Source organism: Cervus canadensis, chromosome 16, assembly GCF_019320065.1.
Source record: "Cervus canadensis isolate Bull #8, Minnesota chromosome 16, ASM1932006v1, whole genome shotgun sequence".
Taxonomy (NCBI): domain Eukaryota; kingdom Metazoa; phylum Chordata; class Mammalia; order Artiodactyla; family Cervidae; genus Cervus; species Cervus canadensis.
Genome location: NC_057401.1, coordinates 2,926,334 through 2,951,183, shown reverse-complemented (window position 1 = coordinate 2,951,183; position 24,850 = coordinate 2,926,334). Strand labels below are relative to the sequence as shown.

At 57.2% G+C, this 24,850-nt stretch overlaps 1 protein-coding gene across 1 annotated transcript in view; it reads right to left on the bottom strand.

Annotated features, from left to right (window-relative positions):
• The window catches only part of FGF18 (fibroblast growth factor 18), a 35,989-nt gene extending 13,283 nt beyond the window's left edge, over positions 1-22,706 (bottom strand). Inside the window, exons 1-3 of the mRNA XM_043489168.1 lie at positions 22,121-22,706; positions 21,913-21,949; positions 6,828-7,008 (exon numbers count right to left, since the gene is read on the bottom strand). Of these exons, the coding sequence (XP_043345103.1) occupies positions 6,828-7,008; positions 21,913-21,949; positions 22,121-22,152 (250 nt within the window). The 5' untranslated portion in view covers positions 22,153-22,706. The remainder of the gene's footprint in view (positions 1-6,827; positions 7,009-21,912; positions 21,950-22,120) is intronic.
• Positions 22,707-24,850: the final 2,144 nt, after the last annotated feature.

Genomic DNA, 24,850 nt, shown 5'->3' with positions numbered 1-24,850 from the left:
AAAAGGAGCTGGAGAGAAAGCCCTTTCGATTAAAAAAAAAAAAAAGCTGTCTTTTTCTCCCAGTTTTGTCGAAATGCATGGAGTAATAATGATGGTTTTAAAAAGCTAATACTTATTTGAGCATTTGCCATCTGTCAGGCACTGTGCTTAGAGTCTGAATATGGAAAGCCTCATTAGATCCTCACAACAACCTTATGAAGTAGAACTATTACGCCCATTTTACTGATGAAGAAACTGAGGCTCTGAGCAGCGCTTCAGAGGTTACTTGCCAAAGTCACCCAGTAGGACCAGGATTTGAACACAGGCAGAGTAACTCCGGAGCTAGTCTGACACAGACAGAGATTCAGACTCAGGCAGAGCAGGACAGACGCGAGGCAGGCTGGCGACGGCAGAGAAATGAGAAGCGACTTTGGTGGATGGATGGATTGACTGATTCCAGTGTGATTTCCCAGCTGGGCTTCCCTGCAGGCGATCCAGGACCTCCCTTGGAAGCCTTTTGGTTGGAAGGGTTGGAAACAGCAGGGAAAGACAGACAGAGATCCAGAGAGACATACACAGAGGGACACAGGAGACCCCGAAAAGCGGAGCCGGAGAAAAGCAAGCAGAACTGGTTTCCTTCCCCATCTCCCACCAGTTTCAGAGTTAAACCTCCAAGACCTGAGAACACAGGCAGGGAGCCGGGAGCCAGCGAGAGGCTGGGCAGAGCAGTGCACCCGGGCCCGCACAGGGCGACCCGGCCGGCTGCTGCAGTGCCAGGGCAGCCGCTGGCCCCTCTCCAGCCATCGCCCTCCAGCGGGGAGGCGTCCTTGCCACAAAGGCGCTGGGAGGTCACACTGAACCAGAACCCTCTCCCTCCCCTCTGAACCAGGTTGAGGGGAAGGGAAAGAAGTGGGGGCGGGAGGAAGAGGTCTCAGCATCGCTACACACACACACACACACACACACACACGTGTTATGGCTTGGTCTCAGCATCGCTATTCGCACACACACACACACACACACACACACACACACACGTGTTATGGCTTTTCTCCAAAGGTGCCCATGGCTCCCTTCTCCTAAAGTCACCCAAGGAGGCTCGCAGGCCATGTGGATTTGCCAGAAAGGAAGAGGGAGAGAATCAATAGGATCGATCAGGAGCTATATTTAATCCTAGCTGCAGCTCTCATGTGGCTGGTTGAGCTGCAGAGTCACCAAGATATGGGTGGCCACTCCTCACTGAGGACAGAAGTCTTGGGACACGAGCTCAGAGGGCAGGGTATTAGACGGACATACTAATGCTCCTTCCAGCTGGGAACATCTCTCAGAAAAGCTTGCTCTGTTGCTCAGGGTATCCCGGCTGCAAGATGCAAGGCTGGCTGGAAGGGAGGACAGGAGAGGAGAATGGAGGGAGCACTGATTCTCCAAGTACATACTCTGTGCCGGGCACTTGCCCCAGAGGAGTGGTCTCACCCACACTCCTGGATGCTCACAGGTCACCCACGCACTCACTGGCTCAAACATGCATCGCACACTGGTTTGTGGCTGGCTGTGTGCAAGGGGGATGCTTCCCAGGTGGCTCTGTGGTAAAGAATCCGCCTGCAATGCGGGAGACATGGCTTCCGCTCCTGGGTCAGGAAGATCCCCTGGAGAAGGAAATGGCAACCCACTCCAGTATTCTTGCCTGGGAAATCCCATGGACAGAAGAGCCTGGCAGGGTACAGTCCATGGGGTTGCAAAGAATCTGACATGGCTGAGCGGCTAACAGTTTCACTGTGTGAGGGGATGCAGCCGTGAGGACAACAGATAGAAGCCACCTAGCCTTAGAGTGTGTGCGGAAACAAGAGACATGGGGAGCGAATAACTAAACAAGTAACAGAACCTCAGGCAGCAGTAAGTGCCAGGAAGAGAAATACACCCGCTGGAGGACACAGGAGCTCTCTGAAAAGGTGGTGACTGAATGAATGAGGTGAGGGCGCAAACGCCATGGGGACACCTGGAAGGAGGGCAGCCCCAGGCTGAGGCCCAGCAAAGGCCCTTAACTGCAGACATGCCTGGCGGGTGCGAGGGGCAGCAGAAAGTTGGGGCTGGAGCGGAGCGAGCAAGGCCTGGGGTGATGGAGCCTGCGGTCAGGGAGGAGCCAGGCCAGGCTTTCCTGCTGAGGGTGTGGATTTCACTCTAAATGACATGACCGCCTTTGACTGAGCGACCGAGGCTCACGTTTTGGACCACAGTATGGAGAATGGACTATGAGGTGTCGGACTCGCAGAGAAGGGGGGTCCCTGCAGCCTTGCCCACACCTGCCAGCCCAAAAGACCTGGCTCCTCGCTCAAGCCCAGCCCTGCAGCAGGTACCAGGAGGAGGGAAACGGGGGCCAGAGGGCCCCCGCCCACTTCTGTCACCCACTCAGCAAAAGTCCTGCAAGACCCCACTCGCTTTCCCAGGTGAGTCGTGCATGTCAGCCCCTGATTGGGCTCTGTGCTGCCCTGTAATAATTTGAGTCACTCATCCAGGAACCTTTAAAGGGGGCCTGCTTTCTGCCAGGCTGTGTAGTAGACACGGGGACAGGAAGAAAGGTCACTGCTTTCAAGGAGCTCACATTCTTGGAGGGGTGTGGGGGAACTCATGAAGGCTGCCCAGAGGGGCAGAGCCCAAGCTGAGCAGGCTGACTCCCCGTGACCCTGGGCAGCGGTGACACAGCTGGAATCACTGATCCATGCCAAGCTGGAACCAATCCACGGCGTACCAACTATGTGCCCTGTCCTCTGCCACCCTGCAATGCAGGGAGGGGACAGGAACGGCCCAGGCGCTTCCTACTTAGAGTCAGCCCCTAGGAAGGAGCAGGGGCTTTGGCCTGGGGGCTCGCAGAAGACTAAGACCAGGTGGTCTCACTCTCGGCTGTACTGCCACCCGAGTGAGGGGGGGACCCAGATGTGAACCGAGAGACCAGACCACACCCAACAGAAGGGTCCAAATACCCTTCCGCCTCCGGCCTGAGATGGCCAGAGCACTGCCAGCCCCCGCTGCTGCTTGGAACCATGCTTCAGGAGCCCCTTCTATCTGCAGCAGACATGCCAGGGCCTGATGGTAGAGGCCGCACCCCTTCCGGAAGCTCCAGGAGCCAGTTCCCCAGAGGGGAGTCCTCACCTGAGCCCACGACGGCACCTCTGTCCCCACACAGCAGCACTGAGTATTCTGGCTTGAACAATCATAACATCTTTGAGCAGAAGATACCCTTTCATTTCAATGACCCCATTTTACAAAAGAATAAACGGGATCAGAAAGGCTAACTGCCACCTAAGGCCTCCAGCTCCTAAGTGGTGGCGCTGAGATTTCAGTTCCCTCCGATTCCAGAGTCCACATGCTCACCCTCTCAGAAGACCACCTTCCTGGCTTTCACAGGCCCTCCAGAGGCCTTCTCGGGGCTGCTCTGGGTAGTCAGTCCCGGGAGTCTGGCCTCCTGCAAAGTCTACGGCCGATTCGTGGTGATGTATGGCAGACACCAACACACTATTGTAAAGCAATTAACCTCCAATTAAAAACAAATTTTAAAAAAGAAAACTTGGGCGTTTGGGGTGTTTTTTCTTAATCAAGTGGAAAAGCCGCCTTTGTCAAATGAAAGTAGGCAACTACAAGCCTTATAAAAGCAGAGTGGGTCCTACACCACCGTAACCAAGGCTGGGGCTCCTTCCCTTCCCTGAGGGCTGGCTCAGCTGACCCTGGGTGCTCCTCTGCTAAGTCACAGGTCCCACCACCCAGCAGCCCTGCTTCCTGCAGCTCATGTGCCTTGACGCCTCCACATTCCAGCTTAAGGGCATCGACCTCGGAGGCAGTGGGGCCTTCTCATCTTTGCTCAGCTGGTGAAGGAACTCAGCCCAGAGCCAGCCAGACATGCTTGCCCCAGGCACTGGAGGCTGTTCAGTGACAGAGCTGCCACTGGAACCCAGGGCTCCTGTCTCCTGACTACTGGCCGGACAGAGGTGACCAGAACTAAAGGCAGGAAGGGGTGGGACTGACGCAGTAACCCCAGGTGGGCAAGACGGCGCTTGCCCAGTTCCTGGCCAGCCAGGCGTCCACCACACTACCTACGCCACTAGCCCCCGGCCCACGTACTTCTCCCTCCAGAGCAGAACCCAAAGCTATGAAAGTCTCGCGTTCCTGAAGCGGCCACCCTCGGGGGCCCCCCGGTGCTCTGGGAGAGTTTCAGGGAGCCATGGGGAGACCCTCCTGCAGAACAGCCTGGTGTAGAAGCCTGGTTCATCTGTGGAGATTTCACCAAAGACTGCTCACTGCTGTAAGATCGGCCAAGAGCTCTGGGGCGGGCGTCCACACAAAGGGAGCCCAGCATCTTGCACCTGCCTAAGGGGTCCAGCGCCTCAGGATGCTGACGAATCTGAGATTCTGAGTGTTTCAGAGACTCCAATCTGAGAGTCCAAGGGTCTGCGGGGATTCCAGGCATTTATGGGGATTGTTTATACTTGGTGTTTGCTGGAATTCCCAGACTGTATTCTAACTGTGTATGAATGCAAGTCTCAGAAGACACCATTCTTTCAGCTGGACGGAGCCCTGAGAAGGAGGGAGCAGGTTCTCCAACATCCTGGGCCGCCTGGCCTGACTGAGGACCACTGGCTACCCCTCCCCCACAGGCAGGACAGACTAATGCAGCCCCATCCTCCTGCTAGACTCGGCCACATAAATCACCCTCCCAATAATATTTGTATTGATTATCTAGATTGGAAGCCTCAATTGGCTCCATTGTCTCACTTCCTCTCTCAGGGCTCACAGATGGGGTCCCAGCCCCTCATCTGCGTTACTAATGCGACATTTAAATGGAGTGGTCTCAGCGGCCAGCAAGGCCCCCTGCTGCCCTGGGTGCTGGGAGACCAAGGAGTGACAAACAGATTCCTTGACAGAGAATCATTAAGTCTAGACTTTGTGGGGCTGGAGGCGAATCAGGACAGGCCCGTCCCTGCATATGCCAGGTGTGGTCCCCCAGCACCGCCAGGCCACTTGTCAGACACCCAGAGTTCAGGCCAGACCCTGCACATCAACACGAGCCTTTCAACAAGACCCCTCAGCGATCTGGGTGCACACGCATGTTTAAGAGGCACTGCTCGAGTCCATCCCTGGTAATGCACAGAAGGGAGACTGCTGAGCCCCAGAGATGCTCAGGCCACACCGGGTGAGACCACTGAGCCTCCGGTTCAGGCGGAGGAAACGAGAGGGCAAGTTGCTTCTGGAGAGAGGGGCCGGCCATTGCCTACCTCCTCTCCCTCCCAAGCTCCGGACCCCGATCTCAGAGCCTGGACAGATGGCTCAGACCAGAGTCTGACCCCCCTGTACTCTCCCAGCCTGGAGGGGCCAGAGAGAACTCCGGGGACTCCCCAGGAGGGCACCTCCCTCCCACCCCAGCCAGCCAGCTGCCCCTTCCCTGGCAGCAATGGGACGGCAGATCCCAGGGAAAACCCGCACCTGGGTCTGCCCGGCACAGCCAGGCGTCCACAGCGGGGGCAGAGAGCCGAGGCCACAGAGAGGCGGCCAGCAGAGGGCCTGGGAGAGGTGGGGAGGAGGGAGAGGACCCCAGTCAGAGGGAGGGAAGCAGGGATACAGCCTGAGACGGTGGGGATGGGGGAGACAGAGTGATGGACAGGAGCAACCAGGAGGAGGGGGTGGACTCAAGAGACAGAGATGCCAGATGAAAGGAGGAGCAGCCAGACCGAGAAAGGGAGCAGGGGGAAGAGGGAGGAGGGAAATGGAGGCAGTAACGAGCGATGGGGCAGGAGAGGGAGGGGGCAGCTGGCCTGGAGGAGCAGGAGCCCAGCATGGCCCAGCCCGGCCGGCCGGCCCAGCCCCCAGTGACAGCGCAGCTGCCACACTCAGGCCCACCACGAGGTCAGTCCTGCCCCGGGGCACAGGGAGAATAAATGGTGTCCAAGATAAAGAGATCCAAGAAATTATTTGTCTTGTTGTCATGTCTGCAATGGGCAGGGACCAGCAGGCAGGCAGAGCCTCGTCTCAGAACGGCCCAGGCTGGCAGGCGCAGCCGCCCACAGCCCCCGGGCCCCGTGGCTGGGACCTGGGACACCTTCCCGAACCCGGGCCTGGGAAGGTAGGAAGCGGTGAGGGCATGGTCAGGACTTGCTCAGGGGCTGGGCGAGAGGAGTCTTGGGTGCCTCCCTCACGGCTGAGGATCTCTGCGGGCTAGGGGCCTCTGGACGGAAGGGGGGCAGCCTGGGGCCCGTGACGGCTTCTGAACACCTCAGGGGAGCTGGGACGTTCCAGGGGCAAGGGCAGGTCAAGGGCAGCCCCAGGTGGTGTGAGCACCCATGCTTCATAAGAGAGCAAACTTCAGCCCACAGAGCACACACGTACATGCCTCTCTGTGCAAACGTGTACACTCTCACACACACACGCACATATGCGCACACACTCACACCAGGCCAATTTCCACCACCACCACAAACCCCCAAAAAACATTCCCCAGAGGCTCCCCCCCACCCCCACCCAAGCATCTGAACCGTGGACAGTGAAACGACGCTCGGGGAGCAGCAGCAACCTGTTAGAGGCCAGCCCCAGGCAAGCCGCGATTACCCATGACAGCTAGTATCTATGGGGCACTGACCAGCAAGAGCAGGCTTTACTCATGTCTTCAGTCACTACTCCCGACAAGGCTCTCAGGGACGTGCTTCTGCATCCCCATTTCACAGATGAGGAAACTGAGGCCCAGAAAGACTCAGTACTGGGTGCAAGATCACACGCCAGGATACGGGAGAGCTGGGACCTGCACCTGGGGCCTCGGCGGCCGGGAGGGACATGTGCATGGTGGGCAGGAAGGGGCCGACACCTACCATACTTGTCCCCGTCCTCGCCGCGGGCGCTGATCCTGCGACCCAGGACCTGGATGTGCTTCCCGCTGGTCCGGCTGTAGAGCTGGTACAGCCGCAGCTGCTTACGGCTCACATCGTCCCGAGCCCGCGTCTGGTTCTCCACGTGGATGCGGAAGTCCACGTTCTCCTCAGCCGCCAGCACCTGGGCAGGGAAAGGGGCGACAGTGAGCCACCCTGGAAGCCCAGACACCCGGCGGCAGGAGCCATATTCACAACAGAGAGCCAGAGCCTCCTTGATGCCGGCTCCGGGCCAAGCATCAGCGCATCTCACAACCGCCCTGTTTGTCGTCGCCCCGTCGCTCCGTCGTGTCTGACTCATTGTGGCCCCGAGGACTGTAGCCCACCAGGCCCCTCTGTCTGTGGGACTTCCCAGGCAGGAATACTGGAGCGGGCTGCCGTTTCCTTCTCCAGAGGATCTTCCCAACCCAGGGAATCAAACCTGTGTCTCCCACACTGGCAGGCGGATTCTTTACCACTGAGCCGTCAGGGAAGCTCAATTGCCCTGTTATCTCCCATTTCACAGATGGGGCCACTGAGGCTCAGAGAGGTGAGGCAAGTTGTCCGAGGTGGCCCAGCCAGGAAGTTGCAAAGCTAAGGATCCAGTCTAGGTCTATTTGAAAACACACTTGTTTGACAGCAGACAAAGTTTGCTTTCTTTCCGCCACAGCCCCAGATTAAAATAAGAAATATGGGCCAGAGTGGCCCATGTGACCTTGAGAACACACTTTGTTCTGCCTCAGATTTCTCCCCAGTAAAAGAGTGGAGCAGAGCCCCCATCCTGAACACAGCCCAGGATGGCTGTCAGGGTAAAGTGAGCCAACGGGAAGAAAGGTACCAAAATCACCACGGAGATGGGACAGGGACCGGGGGCATATCATTGCTGTTTAGGTCCTCAGTGGGAAAGGAGGGAGACCTGGCAAGTTGCTTCCTAGGAATGAATGAACCACATCCCATTGTCACTTCTCCCCTAGGAGCTGGTGCTGGGGGGGGGGGGTCTCCTCTTCATACTGTAATGGTCCTTATGCTCGCCCTATCACCAAGCATTTGCCCACAGCCCCAGCCCCTTGTAGAGAAGCTATTGCTTAGCATCTCCCATCAAATTTCCTATACCCTAGAAGTTTAGGGCTCCCCTGTTAGCTCAGATGATAAAGAATCTGCCTGCAATGCAGGAGACCCCAGTTTGATCCTTGGGTTGGGAAGATCCCCAGGAGAAGGGAATGGCAACCCACTCCAGTATTATTGCCTGGAGAATTCCATGGACAGACCATGGGCTCACAGAGTCAGACATGACTGAGTGACTAACACTTTGCAGAGATATCCTATACATACACACACAGAAAAAAAATCCATCCACTTTTATAGGCTTCCCTGGTGGCTCAGTGGTAAAGAATCCTCCTGCCAATGCAGGAGACATGCATTCGATCCCTGGGTCGGGAAGATCCCCTGGAGGAGAAAATGGCAACCCACTCCAGTATCCGTGCCTGGAAAATACTATGGACAGAGGAGCCCGGTGGGCTACAGTCCATGGGGTGGCAAATAGTCAGACACGATTTAGCAACTAAACAACAGCTAGAAGTTTAGTTCATGTCTGACCACACTCTCCAGGAATCCCCCTCTGGCTAAGCCAACAGCATCTCTCCAGTCTTCCTTTGCTGATCACAGTCCAGGTGAGACCCGAACGACTCGCACCCACCTCCTCAGCAGCTTTCCACTTCTTCTCCCGCCTGGAAGTCCATCTCCCACCAAAGTCAGGCACCTTGTGTAACCCTCTCCTGAACTCTCCAGGGCTTCCCATCAAGTTTAGATTTTTTTTTTGGACCATCTTTTAAAAGCCTTTCATTGAATTTGTTACAATTTTGCTTCCGTTTTATGTTTTGATTTTTTGGCTATGAGGCATAGGGGATCTTAGCTCCCTAACTAGGGATGGAACCCTCACCCTCTGCCTTGGAAGGCAAAGCCTTAACCACAGGGCTGCCAGGGAAGTCCCTTCCCATCACATTTTTATAAAGGTCCCCATCGTGGCCTCAAAGCCCCGCGAGAGGTGCCCCTGGCCACTTTTCCACCTCCATCTCCTACCACTTCTTCCCCCCAGTTACACTGGCTGCCTCAGCATGCCTCTGAGCATTCCAAACAGAAAACCCAACGGGCGCCTCGGGGCCTTTGCACTTGCTCTGCCCTGTTTCACTGCTCTTTCCCAGATTTTTGCCCTCTGGTCCCTCCGACTCACTGGAGTCTCTGCTCAAATGTCACATCCTGAGACAGGACTTCCTTGACTGCTTCTCTGGGGCAGCCCCCACTTTTGTCACTCTTCATCTCTCTACCATGCTTTGATTCTCTTTCTGGTATTCATCAACCTGACATAACATCTACTTCTCTGGTATTTGTCTGTCTCCCTGACTTGTTTGCTACTATATCCCCAGCACTCAGCATAGTAGAAACTCAAACATTTGTCAAATGAATGAATGAATGAATGAACAAGCTAACATTGAAAAGATCTGGGGTCCTGTCATCCCATGTAGCATTAAATGAGGTTTCCCTGCATGCGTGCTAAGTCACTTCAGCCATGTCCGACTCTTTGTGACCCTATGAACTGTAGCCCACCAGGCTCCCCTGTCCATGGGATTCTCCCAGGAAGAGTACTAGAGTGGGTTGCCATGCCCTTCTCCAGGGATTTTCCCAACCGAGGGATCAAACTCACGGTCTTTTACATCTGCCTTGGCAAGCAGGGTTTTTTTACCACTAGCACCACTAGATTTCCCTGTGCCCTGATAATCGCATGCCTGTCCCAGCCCATTTAACCAGAAAGCTGAGTCATTCTTGAAGTCCAGACAGCACTCCAAGTTTGTTCTAGGCCTGCTAGGCTTTCAGGACCCCATTCCTATGTGAGCAAGACCCCATTCAGCTCATGGAAGAGCTCTTGGAATCAGGACTGCCTGAGCATGTGTCTCACCCCTCAGCTGTGGAGCTCCTCAGGGCAGGAGCTGTTTTCCTTATTTCTACACCCCATGCCCAGGCTTCCCAGGTGTCTCAGATAGTAAAGAATTTGTCTGCAATGCAGGAGACCTGGGTTCAATCCCTGAGTCAGGAAGATCCCCTGGAGAAGGGAATGGCTACTCACTCCAGCATTCTTGCCTGGAGAATCCCATGGACAGAGGAGTTTTGTAGGCTACATCCCATGGGGTCGCAAAGAGTCAGACACGACTGAGTGACTAACACACTTACTTGCTTATGCCCAAGCCCAGGTCTCTGTGCCCTGGCTGACCTGTACGCATCCTCCCACCCAGCCTGAGCCTCGCAGGCACTTCAGCTGGACCACGTTATTTAACCTTCACTATCACCCTCATGGTGGAAACATTATCCCACGTGACACTTGAGGAAACTGAGGCTCTGAAGCTGAACCGACACGGTCACCGATCAGGCCATGGCAGAGTCAGCCCCAAGCTGTACGGTCGCCAAAGTGCTGATTTCAGCTCCACCTCACTGGGCCCCGCCTGCCCCACCAGTGCAGATGGGAGAGGGCCGAGGTTCAAAACCCAGGGCCAGTCACTCCTGAGCTAAGGGTCCCCAGGCAAGTCACTGAGAGGTGACAATGATGCCCACCTCATGGGCTGCTATGAATATTACACACAGTCTTAGAACAGTTGCCTGGCACAGAACCAAGGGCTCCGCAGGCATAGATAATTACCAAGCGGGGCCTCCCTGGTGGTGGAGCAGCTGAGACTCCATGCTCCGAATACGGGAGGCCTGAGTTCGATCCCTGGTCAGGGAACTAGGCCCCACAAGCCATGACTAAGGATGCCATATGCTGCGATGAAGACCAAAGATCACCTGTCCCACAACTAAGACCCAGCATAGCCCAGGAAATAGATATTAGAATAAAAAAACTACTGGGAGGATACCAGGGATACCTTTAAGAGGCTCTTGGTGAAACCCCATAAACAGAAGCCTCCCCATGGCAGAAATAGATCACACTCTCACGTCCTTAGGGACAAGGCACTTGAGCTGCTCAGAAGACAGTTTGGGAAGACGTCAGTGCTTTTGATCATCCCGAAAGCCCTAGGCCATAGGAACGCTTATCGCCCCATTTAGCACATGCAGAAACCAAGGCTCAGAAAACTTAGTTGGTTGCTCTGAACCGCACTGCCCAGGGGCACAGGGTCTGTTCACCAGCACACCAAGCGTGCACACTTTTCACTTGCACGACCTTCCGTGGCCAGCCCATTCAGAGCCAGTTCTCATACTTGGGACCCGCTTCCTGTCACACCCTGGGTCTCAGGGAGGGTAGAGCTTGTGTGCCCCCGAGGCCCACACCCGCGAGGCCTGTGGAATGACTTTCCAAGGTGGGCCGGCCCTGTCCCCTTCCCCAAGGCCAGGCCTCCGGCCTCCTTCCCTCTTCTCCAGATCTCCTCCTGCTCACAGGAGACCTTATTGACCAGAGGTCAAACCAATCTCCTCACCCCCGGTCCCCGAGGGGTGCTGTCCTGCCCCGGAAGCCAGCCTCCCGTTAACGATTTTCCTCCTGGCCCACTGGGCAGAGGCGGCCGGGTGACCCAGGGTCAGCAGGGCTATCCGGGGGCTATTCCCAGGATGTGGGGACAATCCATCTTGGCCAGCTCCCACCATTTGAACCGCACTCTGTGGCCAGGTCAGTCCCGAGGGAGATCACTGGGTGACCTCTGACATGAAGTCAGAGTCCGTCCATTTGCAAAGGCGGGGAGCGCCCTGGGCTTCCTGGGTGGGACCTCGGGGGCTGCAGGTCTTTGCACGGGCCGGATCCTCATGGCTGAGTCCCTTTGCTGTCCACCCAAAATGATCACAGCACTGTCAATCAGAAACACCCCAACACAAAACAAGAGCCCTGGATAAAGCCTTGCATGTGTACTCAGTTGTGTCCGACTCTTTCGCAACCCCATGGACTGTAGCCCACTAGGCTCTTCTGTCCGTGGGATTCTCCAGGCAAGAATACTAGAGGGGGCTGCCATTTCCTCCTCCAGAGGATCTTCCCAACCCAGGGATTGAACCCAAGTCTCTTGCATTGCATGTGGACTCTTTACTGCTGCGCCACCTGGGTCTACAATACAAAATAAAAAGTTAAAAAAAAAGGCACCCAGTCCCCGCTGCCTGGCTGGCCCCTGCCCCCAGGTCCCTCCCCTGGAAGGCACCTTATCCTTTCCTCTGGCCTCAGGTTGGGTTATAGCCTCTGGGCACCACTGCAGTGCATTGCTCATTGTCCCCAGGGTCCAGTTTACCTGGTGCATCCCTGAATCTCCACCTTCGCACCTGGCAAATGTTTGCGGTATTACTGCGGCTAGGATGAGGGGGTCCTGGCAGCCAAAATCAGCCCACCACTTACTAACCAGATGAGCTAAGTGCCAAGAGAGGGTTTTTAAAGCCATCAATTGCTAAGCTCTCCTCTGTCCCAGGCGCTCTGCTAAGAAGACCTCAAGACATGGCCCCTCGTCAAACGTCTTCGGCTCCCGTGGGGGAGGCACCCGCGCCAGTCCACCTCTCCGGGGTCTGCCTGTGGAGCTCAGGCAGAGCAGGACCGCTCAGGAGCGTCCTCTGCCTCCCCTTTCCTGCTACTTGGCCTCACTGCCCAAGGGGGGCCCGTCTACCAGGCCTTCCTAGAGCAGTCAGAGCTGCTCTCTACCCGGCTAACACCTGTCCAGGTGCATAACCACCAGGGGTGCTGGAAGGCTGCAGTGTGACCGGAATCAAAAGGCCGCAGCTCTCACGAGGTGAGCAGGGCTGGGCCGACAGGGTGTCTCCTGGGGCAGAGCTCAGCGCCTTACAAGAGGCTCTCCTTCTCCCGCCCACCACATACCTGCCTTTTGGGTTAAGGCGGCTTTTCCCACAACAAGGTAGCCTGCGGTGGGGGTTCCCCTGAAGCCTGACCGAGACCACGATTGCCTCCTGGGGGCCCCCTCCCTCACCTGAGGGCTTGGGATCTGATGGGCATAGTCATGCCTGGACCCAGGAATTGCGCGGGGGCAACAATAGCCCAGTGGGTTCAACTGTCCGACCCCCCGGTGGTCCCCTGGAACCTAGCATGGACACGGTGGTACTTGGTGGAACAGAGCTCGCTATCTCTGCCTGCAGTCTCACGGCGGGGGGCTCCCCTATTCCAGAATCCACCTAGCTCCCCACTATCCACAGCACAGCACCCACACGTAGCCCTTTACATACAGCCCCCACCCACCTTCCAAGCCTCCTCTCTTAGGCACCTTGGAGGGAAACTAACGCGGGTGAAAAGATGCTGGGGTGAGCCCCCCACGCCAGGGCCAGCTTCCAGGTTTCAATCTCCCCAGTCCCTCATGGCTCTGAAGGCATGTTGGCAGGAATTTCCTATTTCTTCCTGGCCCTACCTCCCACCAACATCGGCCACATCTCCTACATACACACGTTACATCTGGACTCTGGACCCACATCATACACATTCAGCAAGGTAACTAACACTCACTGACCTCAAGTGTGACCCGGCTCCATCGCAAATCACCAACTTATTCGACTTCTTTAACCCTCAGTTTTCTCATCAGCAGAATGAGATTGCTTCTAATTATTTATCTCAGAAAAACATTAGTAATCATAGGTACCTTTTTTCTTTTTCTTTTGTCTTATTGTCAAAACAGCCACAACTTATGGAGCATGTCCTCTGTGCTAAGAACAACTTTAAGTAAATTATCTCATGTTGTCCCCAGAGCAGCCCTATGAGTTGGTATGATCTTTATCCCCATTTCCCACCTTAGGAAACTGAGGCTGGCTCAGATAGGTTACATTGCACAGAATTGGTGCAAAAAAGGATCAAGATTTGGATCCAGCTCAGCTTAGGACGTACGCTCCCCTCCTCTTCAGCCTGGCCTGCTTCATTCGCCCTTCTCTCTGTCACCCACCTCTCCCCCATTCAGGAAAGCAGTTGACTCTGGCCACAAGCCAGTGGGGCAGGGACTGAGGCGGAGGATTACACATGAAAGGACTGAAGGCCTTGAGCTCATCATCCTCCCTAAGAGAGGAGGATGGGCTCAGACTGCCCCCTCCCGCCCAGGTCCCCATTCCTGAGGCCTCACAAAACCCGTGCCCCTGTCTCCAGGCAGCCTGCCCAGAAAGGGAAGGTCTCCCCGGTCCCAGGAGAGGCAGCCCCCAGCCTTCCGGCCACATTCCACCACCGCCTGCCTCCTGCTCTAGGAGCAGCGGCGGGCCGGCCATGCCAAGGGCTTTCAGAGCTTCTCCAAATTCTGGACTCAACCCCGAGACCTGCACTCCCCTCCAGGAATGGTCCCTGGTAGAGTCAGCACCCTCTCCAAGCTGAAAGGCAGCTCCCAAACTCTTCCTCGAGAGCAAGCCTGGCCTCCTGCCCAGGATCTGATGCCAGTCATAGAGCTCTGTGGATTATTATTGTCCTTGAGAGCGAAACTAATGCTGGCACCCACCTAGTGAGCTGGGCTAAGCACTTTGCAGGCCCCGCTTCCTCGCTGCTCACAGGACCTGAGCAGGTCAGCGCGATCACCCTCCCCGTGATGCAGGGAGACACAGAGGCCAAGGGGTTTTTGCCCAAGGTGGACCAACGCGGATGCGCCAAGACCAGGGCCTGTCTCTGGCTCCAGAGCCCGTCAGGTTCGCCAAGTGGCCACCCCTGGACAGGAAGGGGAGGAGAAAGGCCAGGCCACCCCTGAATCTGAGCTTGGCTCACTCAGACCCACGCCCCCACCCACCCCGCAACTACGGGCTCCTCCCCTCTCTGCCGTCACACTCATCACATCCGTCCCAGTCAGGACAGAGTGACCCCCCAAAGGGTCCTTCCCCACCCCCAGCCTGTCCATTAAGCTCCCGGGGTTGTCAATGTATTGATTGGCAGGGCTGAGCATCACCACGGGAGGGGGGTGCTGCCACCCAAGGCGCTGACCGGGGGCGCCCCCTCCCCATACATCAGCCTCTCTGTACAGATCGTCAATACGGGTGCCGCAGCCAGTCAACCCTGGAGCCAGCTTGTGGGAGGGGGCGGGACTCCTACGGACCCATGCTCCCTTCTTTCCTCTCTTTCTCATTCCTTCCAGTCCCTTTTCCTGGAAGCCCTTGGGTGGGGAGAGTGGTCCTGCACGTCAAAGAGGTAATAAATAAGCCCTTTATTCCGGCATTCAAGGCCCATCATGGCCTTTTACATCACCCCCATTCCTGAACTTGATGCACCAGCCACTCCAACCAGTGTGGAGTCCCCTGAGCACATCAGGATGTTCCCTGCTCCATGCAGAACTGCTCCATGTGCCTGCAAAGGTTTTTCTGTGTGTGCACGCATGCACACACACACACACACACACACACACACACACACACACACACACACACACACACACACAGAGGCAGGCTCAGACTCTTCACCCAGCTTGCTCTTTTTTCAAGATGCAAATAGAACTCCTTCCTTGGCCAGATCATCCCTGTGCCCTGCGTCGAGTTTCACGGCCCTTCGTCACAACAGCCTCTGCACCCTGAGCCCCCTGCCCCTCTGCACAGATTTCGCTCAAGTCCCTGAGTGATGGGACAGGTCCTGAATACCCTGTGGCCCCCAGCTGGTACAGGGTTGAGGGGGTTCAGTCCAGGTGCCAGGCCCTCAGGGAAGCTGCTCCCCCCACCCCACTACTCACTGACCCGACATTAACACCAGAGTCAAATGCGTCACTGCAGCTCATAGTCACTGAACGCTGCAGCAGTGCTTCCCCCAAGGGACCACAATGCACCCCGACGGCAACCCCAAGGGGGAGCTCCCACCCGGAGGCTCATGTTAAAGATGAGCCACAGCGAAGCCAAGAATTCCCTCCATCATGCAGCTTCCCAGTGGCCGAGGTGGGTGTGACCCAGGCAGGTTGAGTCTAGAGCCTGAGCTCCTATTCATCCCTGTGAGCCACAGCAGAGAATGCGCTGGGCCATAGAGCAGTGACAAAGTGTGAAGGGGTTCTGAGGCAGAGGTGGGATGGGGAGAGGCTAGAAAGTCACTTTGCCCAAAGCACCTGCCATCTATTCACAGGGAACATTCAGGAAAAATGCTGAAGCCTTAGATATCTTCATCCCGCTCAAAACGCAGTCCAGGGTCAGCCATGATTGCTAATGAGAAACACCATAATTGAATGCCTACTGCATATCAGGTTCATGATATGGATTCAAATGCTGTTCCCAAGGAGTGGTATTACTATTCCTATTTCTCAACTGATGAGGAGATAGGAGATTCAGAGAGGTTAAAAATCTTTCCCAAGGGCACACAGCCTGTGAGTGATGCAATGAGGATAAAATTCAGACCCAAACCCAAGATCTGTGCTCAGACAAGAGGGGGCCTGACATCACCGATGCAAGGAGCAGGTCCTTCTAGCTTTCTCCAGCACTGTGCAGCATATAATCCATCGAACAAAGACAATTACTCCATTATTTACTGAGTGTAGCCACAGTGCTGGCTGCTCTATGTGCATTATCCTATTCAGCCCTCCTCACCACAACCCTTAAGAAGTAGGTACCTCTCATGACTCCATTACACAGATGGGGAAACTGAGTCCCAAGGGTGGAAGGTTAAGACATTTGCTAAACTGCTGCTCAGCAGCACAGAGAGGATTCAAACCAAGATTTCTCCTGTGCCAAGGCCCACACAGTCAAGCTTCACAGAAGCTGCCCAGCTCACTTCACTGACACCCAGGTAGATAAACTGAGGCACAGTGAGGAGGTCACCCAGTGACAGGGATGGAGCCAGGACTCCAATCCAGGCATCCTCAGCACGCTTCTGCTCTGCGGCCCATGCGGGCCTGTCTTTGGCCCCATCCTCAGCAAAGCAGTATTTTAAATGCACTTGAGGCCTTATGCCATTTGGATGTCAGAGCAAAGAAAAGCCAGCCACCTCCCAGCCACAATCAGCAAGTCTGCCCAAAGCCTGAGGGCCTGCGTACCCTTCAATGTTCCCGAACAAATCCCTATGCTCAGACCCAAGGTGCCGACAGCAGGCCGGCAGCTCTCCTCAGCCTCACCTGCAGGGCCCGAGGCGTTCCCCTCCCCTAAGTGCGTGACCACGGGTCCCTGTGAGTGAGGGGCAAGCGCAACCCAGCACAAGACAGGGAGCACACAGAAGTCCATCAGACAGCTCCTGCCCTCAGAAAGAAAGCAGTCAGCCCCTTCCTTCTCCCCAGTCACCAGGAGGCGGAGAGATGTGGGCAAGTGGGGCTCAGGCCACTCGCAGGGGGCCGGAGGGAGTCCTCCCAGAGCAAAGTCTTGGCTCTGCACTCCCCCTGCTCCACATCCTTAGGAAGGAGGAACCGTTTTACTGGTTGTTTCCTTCCCCTTTTATCCATGCAAAAGCTGAGACCCAGAGAGGTTAAGTAACTTGCCCAAGGTCACACAGCAAAGACGAGGCAGAGCGACTCTCTGAACCTGGCCGATGTGGAGCTTCGAAAGTGCTGTTTCATAAGCCTGGGTCCCAGAGTGGCCAAGCTAGAGCTGAATCCCACTCTGCCTCGCTCTCCTGCCATGCAACTGAGGGCAGATGACTTCATGCCCCTGAGCCTCACTCCCTTCATCTGAGAATTCCTAATCCCAGGCGGCTCGTGAGGTGCTGTGAGAAACCCTCATTCACATAGCGAGTTCGCAGTATCTGGCGGGAGCTCCCGGTGAGGCTGCCAGCCTGACATGGCTGCACCCTGGTTCCCACACCAAGAATGTCTCTGCTCCAGGATGCGATCAGGCCAAGCTGAGGGCAGAAAGTCTCCTCCCTGACCCACCCTCCTCCTTCTGGGGGCCCACTGCGCCCTCACAGTCGCCAGGGCAGGGAAAAGGCAACGCTGTGGCCCTGACATGCTACCCAGAGCTTGCTGGGCCCTGGCAGTGCCAACCACAGGAAATTTTAAAAATCCACCTCCTTGCCTCAGAGCAGGGGACACTCCTGGGCTGCAGGAAGGCTGGCAGGGTGCCCTTCTCCCCTTCCACGCGAGGAAAGGGCTGTATCCACCAGCCCTGTACCCCCTATAGAACTCCCACCTCTAGCTTGGAAATCCTTTCAGACCAGAACATTCCAGGACAATCAGGGCCTGAAGGCACCAGATCAGATGCCCTCAACCACAGACAGTCCCCAGGCCCCCACCAGCCTCTGACCCCAACTACAGGGATCCTATCATGGAGATCCAGCCAGATCACCAGATCTCTCATTAAGGACCCCTAGCATGTCTCTGGAGACTCAGTGCCCCCATCAGAATTCCTTCTGATTCATTTCAGTATTTCTCGAAAAGTCTGCCTGGTGTGCTGGAAAGAATACAAGATCCTGATTTCAGAGACTTGAAGCTTAGCCGTGGCCTTGAACAAACCGCTTCTCCACTCTGGGCCTCAGTTTCTCCATCTGGGAGATGGGAATATCATCCTCACCTTCTTCAGTCTCCCTTGTCGCGTGGTAGCAAGAATGAAACAAACTTCCCAATGCAAGAGCCACTTGGAAATTCTCACAAGCAAAACTTGCTCAACAAAGGCAGGTCACTTCTCCCCAGCCTTGGTTTCCCCCTCTGTCAGACAGGAGGCCACTCCCTGCCTCTCAACACTTCACATCATGGAAAGGAGGGCATTGAAGGAACTCCTGTTAATCTGGTACACTCCCTCTCTAGACCAGGGGCTCCATGAGGCCAGGAAGCGACTAGCCTTGTTCCAGGGCCAGCAAGAACCAGGCTTGCAGCCAACATGTGAGGAAGGAATACCTGACTGGTCAGACGAACGGATACATGAGGCTGCTTCTTGAGAAATTAAAAGTGCAACCCAATAGGACTGCTTTCCATTCTCTTGAAGTCCCAGAGGACTCTGTCTCTGGCTTCGCCATCCCAGCGAACTGGAAGAAAGCTTCTAACAACCTCACTGAGGAGGCCAGGTGTAGGGGTGGTCAGGTCAAGGCCTGGAAGGACACTCCCAGACTTGAACAAGTGTGGGGAGGGAGGAAGCAGCGCTGTGGGAGGCAGGACCGGGGGCTCCGGCCTCCCGGCTGGCCCGTCTGGGGAAGGCCAGGACCTAGCCGAGCCTGGCGGCAGGAACAATGTCAGGCAGGTGCCGGCCGAGCTGCGTGAAAGGCCCGGCCCGGTGTCATTGTCAGCGCTCAGCCAAGTGCAGAAAAGCAATTTACTGGTCACGCCGCTTGCTCCCCTTGGAAATTTTTAAAATTCTTCCGATTTGAGCTATCCGCGGTGTCCCAAGTCGTGTGGAGAAAGGATTTTATTAAATTCCCAGCTTCTCGCTCCTGGGGGTTGCCGGTGGGGGAGGGCGGGGCTCACCACATTGCGGGCTGGGGGCAGTGTCTGGCATTGACTGTGCTCAAGGAAATGTGGCTGGGGGCAGGGGGCCCGCTGGGGGCTTGGTGGCTAATAGATGGGAAGAGGGAGGAGCCCAGAAACTACACTGCTAGGACTGGACCAGTTCTCCAAAACACTAGGCCTGGGGAGGGAATGGCATTAGGTATATAGAGCTTCCGACAGAGACATGTGCCCTCCTGGGTGATGAGAATTCACAAACCTCTTCCACACCTTATCATATGCCATTTCATCCTCAGGGCCACCCACGATGAAACTAAGTCTCACAAAGGTCCATGCATAGGGAAAGATGGACCTGGGGCTCAGGCCCGTCCTGGGGACGGCAGAGTCCTGAGCCTTCCCACCGTGCGGGGAGCCTCACTGGGTCCTGCTCACCAAGGGTACTCTCGCAGCCACCCTCCAAGTGCCCACTGTCCAGGAAATAGCTGCTCTCTTGGTGGTGGCCCAACACTGAAGCGGGGAGCAGACTCCAGACTCCTGTGGACTCCTGTGGGGGCCCAGCCCTCATCTCCACCTCTAAGACCACTCCACTTTAGCCCCAGAGCATAAAGGAGGACTTGCACCTGCCAACCTCGTCTGTAACTCCCTAGGGTAGTGTTGCTTTATCTTTCAGCCATCACGGGTGCTTTCAAAAATCCGTGAGGAGGTGAGAACACTCTCACAGACACTGCATATTTGGGCACCATGTTGAACACTGTTTCAAACCCCTTCCCCATAATCCCATCCTTAGACATCCCAAGGGTACATGGACCATGAGTTAAAAACATCAGTCAGACCTAAGGCAGTTTAGAAGGGGAAAGACTGCAAAGGGGAGAGGTGGGGGCAGCGAGGGGAGGGGAGGGGAGGGAGGCTCCCTCACCTGCTTGAAGACCTCACCCAGACAGACCACCTCAGCTTCTTCCCCCCAAAGGCGGGCTCTAGCTCTAGCCAGGACGTGAAGGTGGGATGCAGAGTCCAGCTTCCCTCCCTTACATTCTCCCAGCGAACACGAAGACCACAGAGCATCCCCTCCTGGACCCCGCTTCAAGGACCAAGAGGCAGCAGACAACAGGAGGCTTGGGCAACAAGGTCTGAAACCATCTCTCTCTACTTCAGGCCCATTTCATTGTCCCCGCCCCCAGGCTCAGGGCACTGGGGAAGAGCTCCCACTCAGGTCGGACAAGCAGTTCCCTCGAGTGACCCTGGGGCTTGCCCTCTGCCTGGGGACTCAGCTGCAAACCAGGCAGGCCATGCCAGGCACTGGCCTCTCTCTCTGACACCAGCCATTCCTCACCCCGCCCCCGCCACCACATAGGGTCACATCTGCTTGGCAAACAGCCAGCCTTAAGTTACTGACTCCAGTTGTATTGATTCAAAGAGTCACCGGGGACCCCAGCCTGGCCAACAGAAGGAAAGAACCCATCAGTCTGTCCATCCACGCTTCCTGCCCCCCGGTCCCAACTAGCTGCCCGCAGCTCAAAGTCCATCGTGATGGTAACAATTCTCTCCTCGGAGTGGGAGGGGAGCCAAGCAGGCCCTTCACCACAGCCACTGCCACCGCCCTCTGCAAGAGGGCCCGTCCCCTCGGCACAACACACCCACACCTGGGAGAACCTCCGCGTTCCCCGCTCGGGGCCCCCTGGCACCTCAAGGATCCAGAAATCCATGGCCTAAGCATGCTCTCTAACCCTAGGAGGACACCTGCCTTCAGCCAGAGGGGAAAGGGGCAGACAATCTCTTCTGGCCTCAGTCCAGCTCCTCCGAGGGCCCCTCCCTCAGAGCTCTAGGTGGGTGGGGGGCTAGGGCAGCTGGCACTTCCTAGTCCCTTTTCCTCCGCACACCCCCACCCCAAGCTGAGGCAGCCTGGTCTGGTTCTAATCGGCGCTGAAGTCGGCTCCCCAGTCCCTCTTCTCTTTCCCCCCCGCGTCCCCCCCCCCCCCCGCCCCACCTCAACCCTCTTCCTTCATTTCCACGGCTTTGGAAGCACCAGCGTTCCAACTGTCTGCGTGCCAAGACCTTCCCGAGTCTGAAAGCTGCTGAAGTAACAGATCAGATTTTAGCAAGTGCTTTCCAGGCTGAGCGCCAAGCCCTCTTCTGATTCAGGAGAGTGAGTGAGCGGGGAGCGAGGCGGGGACGCAGCCGAGGGCTGCACCACCGTGGGCGAGGGTGTGCGAAGCGCGGCCCGTTTCGGAGCCGCCTCGCAGGCAAGGGGCCCTCGGCTCCTGTGCCCCGCTCTGCGCCCTCTCACCCGTCTCCCCTCCTAGTTCCACATCTCTCTCTCTCAATGCTGCAACGCCTTTGAAACCACAGAGTAATTTACAACTGAAGCTTTCTCCCTGGACTCGGAATCTACTCGCTTGAAAGGAGCCTTTTTGTTTGGAAGAGCAAGCGGAGATGGTGAACGGACGGTTGGCAGAGAAAATCCCTCCGTCCTAACTCCTCACCGGGGCCGAGGGGCTCGGAGCCCGGCACATTGTGGCGACTGAGCCCTCCGGCTCCGAGGGTCTCCTCCCAGCCGAAGCAGACTGGGGCCGCGCCAGCCTGAGTCCAGCAACAGAGCCCCTTGCCCTTGGCCGGTTCCCCGCCCGCACTGGGCGCACGCGGAGCCGCCCTTCGGCGCCCTGGGAACAGGTGCACCGTTCTACGCCCAGGAGGGGTGGGGCCCAGGGAGGGGGCGCGGCGCGGGGGAAGGGGACCGACACGTACCGAGAGGCAGGGGCAGGTGGGTGCAGGGGGAAGGTCAGAGTCAGGAGCCCACGTACCTGTACCTGGAAGCACAGCAGCAGGAAGTGTAAACACCTGCGGGGGAGAGAGAGGGAGAGGAGGTCATTGGGGCTGGAGGGAGGGAAACGCGCGCACAGACAGACAGATACGCAGCCGCAAAGTCAAAAGAACGGCGGGGCGGGCAGAGCCACAGGCACACGGACAGACGTCCGGGCCGGGTGGGCAGCCCCGAGCGCGGGCGCTTACAGGCAAGTGCAGGCGGAGGGCGCTGAATACATCGCTGGGCGGGGGGGGAGGCGGCGGCTCCTAGCCCAGCCTGCACATGTCCCCTTCGCGCGGCCGGGACCGGGCGCCTCCGCCGCCGCCGCCGCCGCCGCCGCCGCTGCTGCTGCTCCCTCCTCGCCGGCTGCTGCTGCTGCAGACTCTGCTGCTCCGGGGCGCTCCGCGGCGCGCCCTGCGGCATCAGCGCCCCGCGCGGCTCCTCCCGAGCGCTGCGCCCTCCGGGCTGGCGCGGGGGCTGCGAGGCGGCCGCCGCTGGGCAGGAGGCACCCGCCGGTGCGAGGAACCTGGCTCTCTGCCGGCCGGCCGGCCGTCCGGGCGTCCGTGGAAGGCTGGCTGCCCGACTCACTCCGGGGGCAGCATGCGCGGAGGGTCTGGAAGCTGGGGCGCACTCTCCAGGCGGGGCGTGGGGCTGCGCCAGGCCAGGGGTCAGCGCTCCGGGGCCGGGGCGCGCGGCGGCAGCACGAACGCGTCACGGCCGCTCCGTCTGGGCGCCCGCCGGCTCATGTCTCCTCCTCCGCGTCTCTCCGGCCGTGCGCATCGCCGCCTCCCACCACTGGCGGCGGCCGGGGCGTTTTCTACGCGCGGGCGGCGAGGGGGCGGGGGGCCGGGGGCGGGCCCGGGCCCGAGCCGGCACAATGAGGATGCGGGGCCCGGGGGCTCCCCCCTCGGGGCGCGGCCGGACGGGCGCTCAGCTCGCTTGGGTGCGCCGCGCCCACATCAAAGGCGGCCCTGCCGGCTTGCCGGCCTGCCGCGGCCTCTCCACTGCCGCCTCCTCTTCTCCTGGCTCTCCGGCTTGGAGGGAGGCGCTCAGACTCTCGGCGACGGGACCAGCAGCTCCGAAGGGGCAGAGCCCGCGAGGCTGGAGCTGATGAGCGCTGGGAGCCGTCGAAATTCTGCGCCTGGGCGCAATGACCCGCGCCACGGCGCAAAGGCTGCCAGAACTGAACCGGCTGCGGTCTCCAACAACGCAGTTAGGTGTAGAATATCCTTCCTCACTCACATTCGTCCCCGCACTCACACCCACCAGCGCCAGAGTGGGGAGCAGGAGAGGGCGGGTCAGGCCCAACCCTCGGGGCGGCTCCACGTGAGGGGGGTCGCTTTTACCCACCCTGTGAATCCACAGAGGATCGTGGCGTATCCCATATCCCTCTGGGAAGGCTAGCCACCCTAAGTGAACCCCTTTCTAATCTCCGTCTCTGCCGTTGAAAGGGAGGGGGCATTGAGGGTTTCTCTTACGCCCCCCACCCACCCCCTTCCAGGGCTCCGGGGTTGGTTCCCAGCTGGGCTCTGATGGGCGAGTCACCTTTGGAAACGCACGGCTGCCACCTAGCGTCCCCAAGGCTTCACTGCAGCCCAGCCCGGGCAGGCTATACAGGCCCGGGAGGAGCCAGCAGGACTCTGGTCAGCGACCACTCCAGGCCCTCTTCTGGCCTCTAGGCTGAGATTTGCTATTTTTTGCATACTAAGCAGTTTGACTCTTTTAACCAGGTCCCTTCTGAGAGCATCTCTTCTCACCCTTTCTGCTTTCTCAGAGGCACCACTCCTGTCCTTCCCACCAACCTCAGAATGTAGGTGTTCTTATCACATGTAAGTGCCGCACACTGTCTGAACCTCCAGACAGCCAGGCTCTACTTAAGTTATAGGAGGAGAGAAACTGAATAAGCTCAAAAAGCAAAATTCAGGAATCCAGACTATTTGGTTAAAAATTTCCTTGTGTCATCGATGATGTGCCATGACTGTGCCATGACTGGTGGTTTTCTATGTTCACTGTGGTTTTCACTTATAGTGAAGCTGAGGTGTGCTTGTGCTTAATCACTCAGGCATGTCCTGCTCTTTGCAACCCCATGGACTGTAGCCTGCCAAGCTCCTGTCCATGGGATTCTCCAGGCAAGAGTACTGGAGTGGGCTGCCATAGGTGCTGTCCAAAAGCAATACTTCCTATATAAATATCAGCAGTTGTTCTGGCTATCAGGCCTCCCTGCCTCCCTGCGAGCGGCTGTAAGCTCCCTTTCAAGGCTGAGGCTATCTTTAAGATACTCTATGTTTTCCTATGTTTATTGTTGGCTGCGTGGGTCTTTGCTGCTCAGGCTTTCTCTGGCTGCAGCATACAGGGGCTACTCGAGCTGAGGTGTGCGGGCTCCTCACTGCAGTAGCTTCTCTTGGTGCGGAGCTCAGGCTCCAGGCACACAGGCTCAGCAGTTGCAGCTCCCCAGCTCTAGAGCACAGGCTGAGTCGTTGTGGCACAAGGGCTTAATTGCTCCAAAACATGTGGGATCTTCCCAGACCAGGGATCTTCAAACCCGTGTCTCCTTCACTGGCAGGCAGATTCTTTACCACTGAACCACCACGGAAGCCCAAAGCTGAGGCTATCTTAAACAGACTGTTTCGGCACTGAAGACAAGTGCAGAAAACCTTTTCAAAGCCAGATGCTGAGTGATGCAGAAAGTTCTTGTTTGAAGCACTGGGCTGAATTTGACATTCTCATTGCTAGAGCTCGTAAATCCCAAGATAGCATGCAATGACCAACCCAAAAGAGATGGACAGAAATGCTCCCGTTGGGTCCTGTGACTTACCGTGTGCTTGATCTTACTTTAAGACCTCTGACAGACCAGTCAAGAGGTGGTTTTGGCCTACTGCCTGCTGAAGTGGGGTGTTTGAAGCATCTCCTGGCTAAGAATCAATACTTCCAGTTTC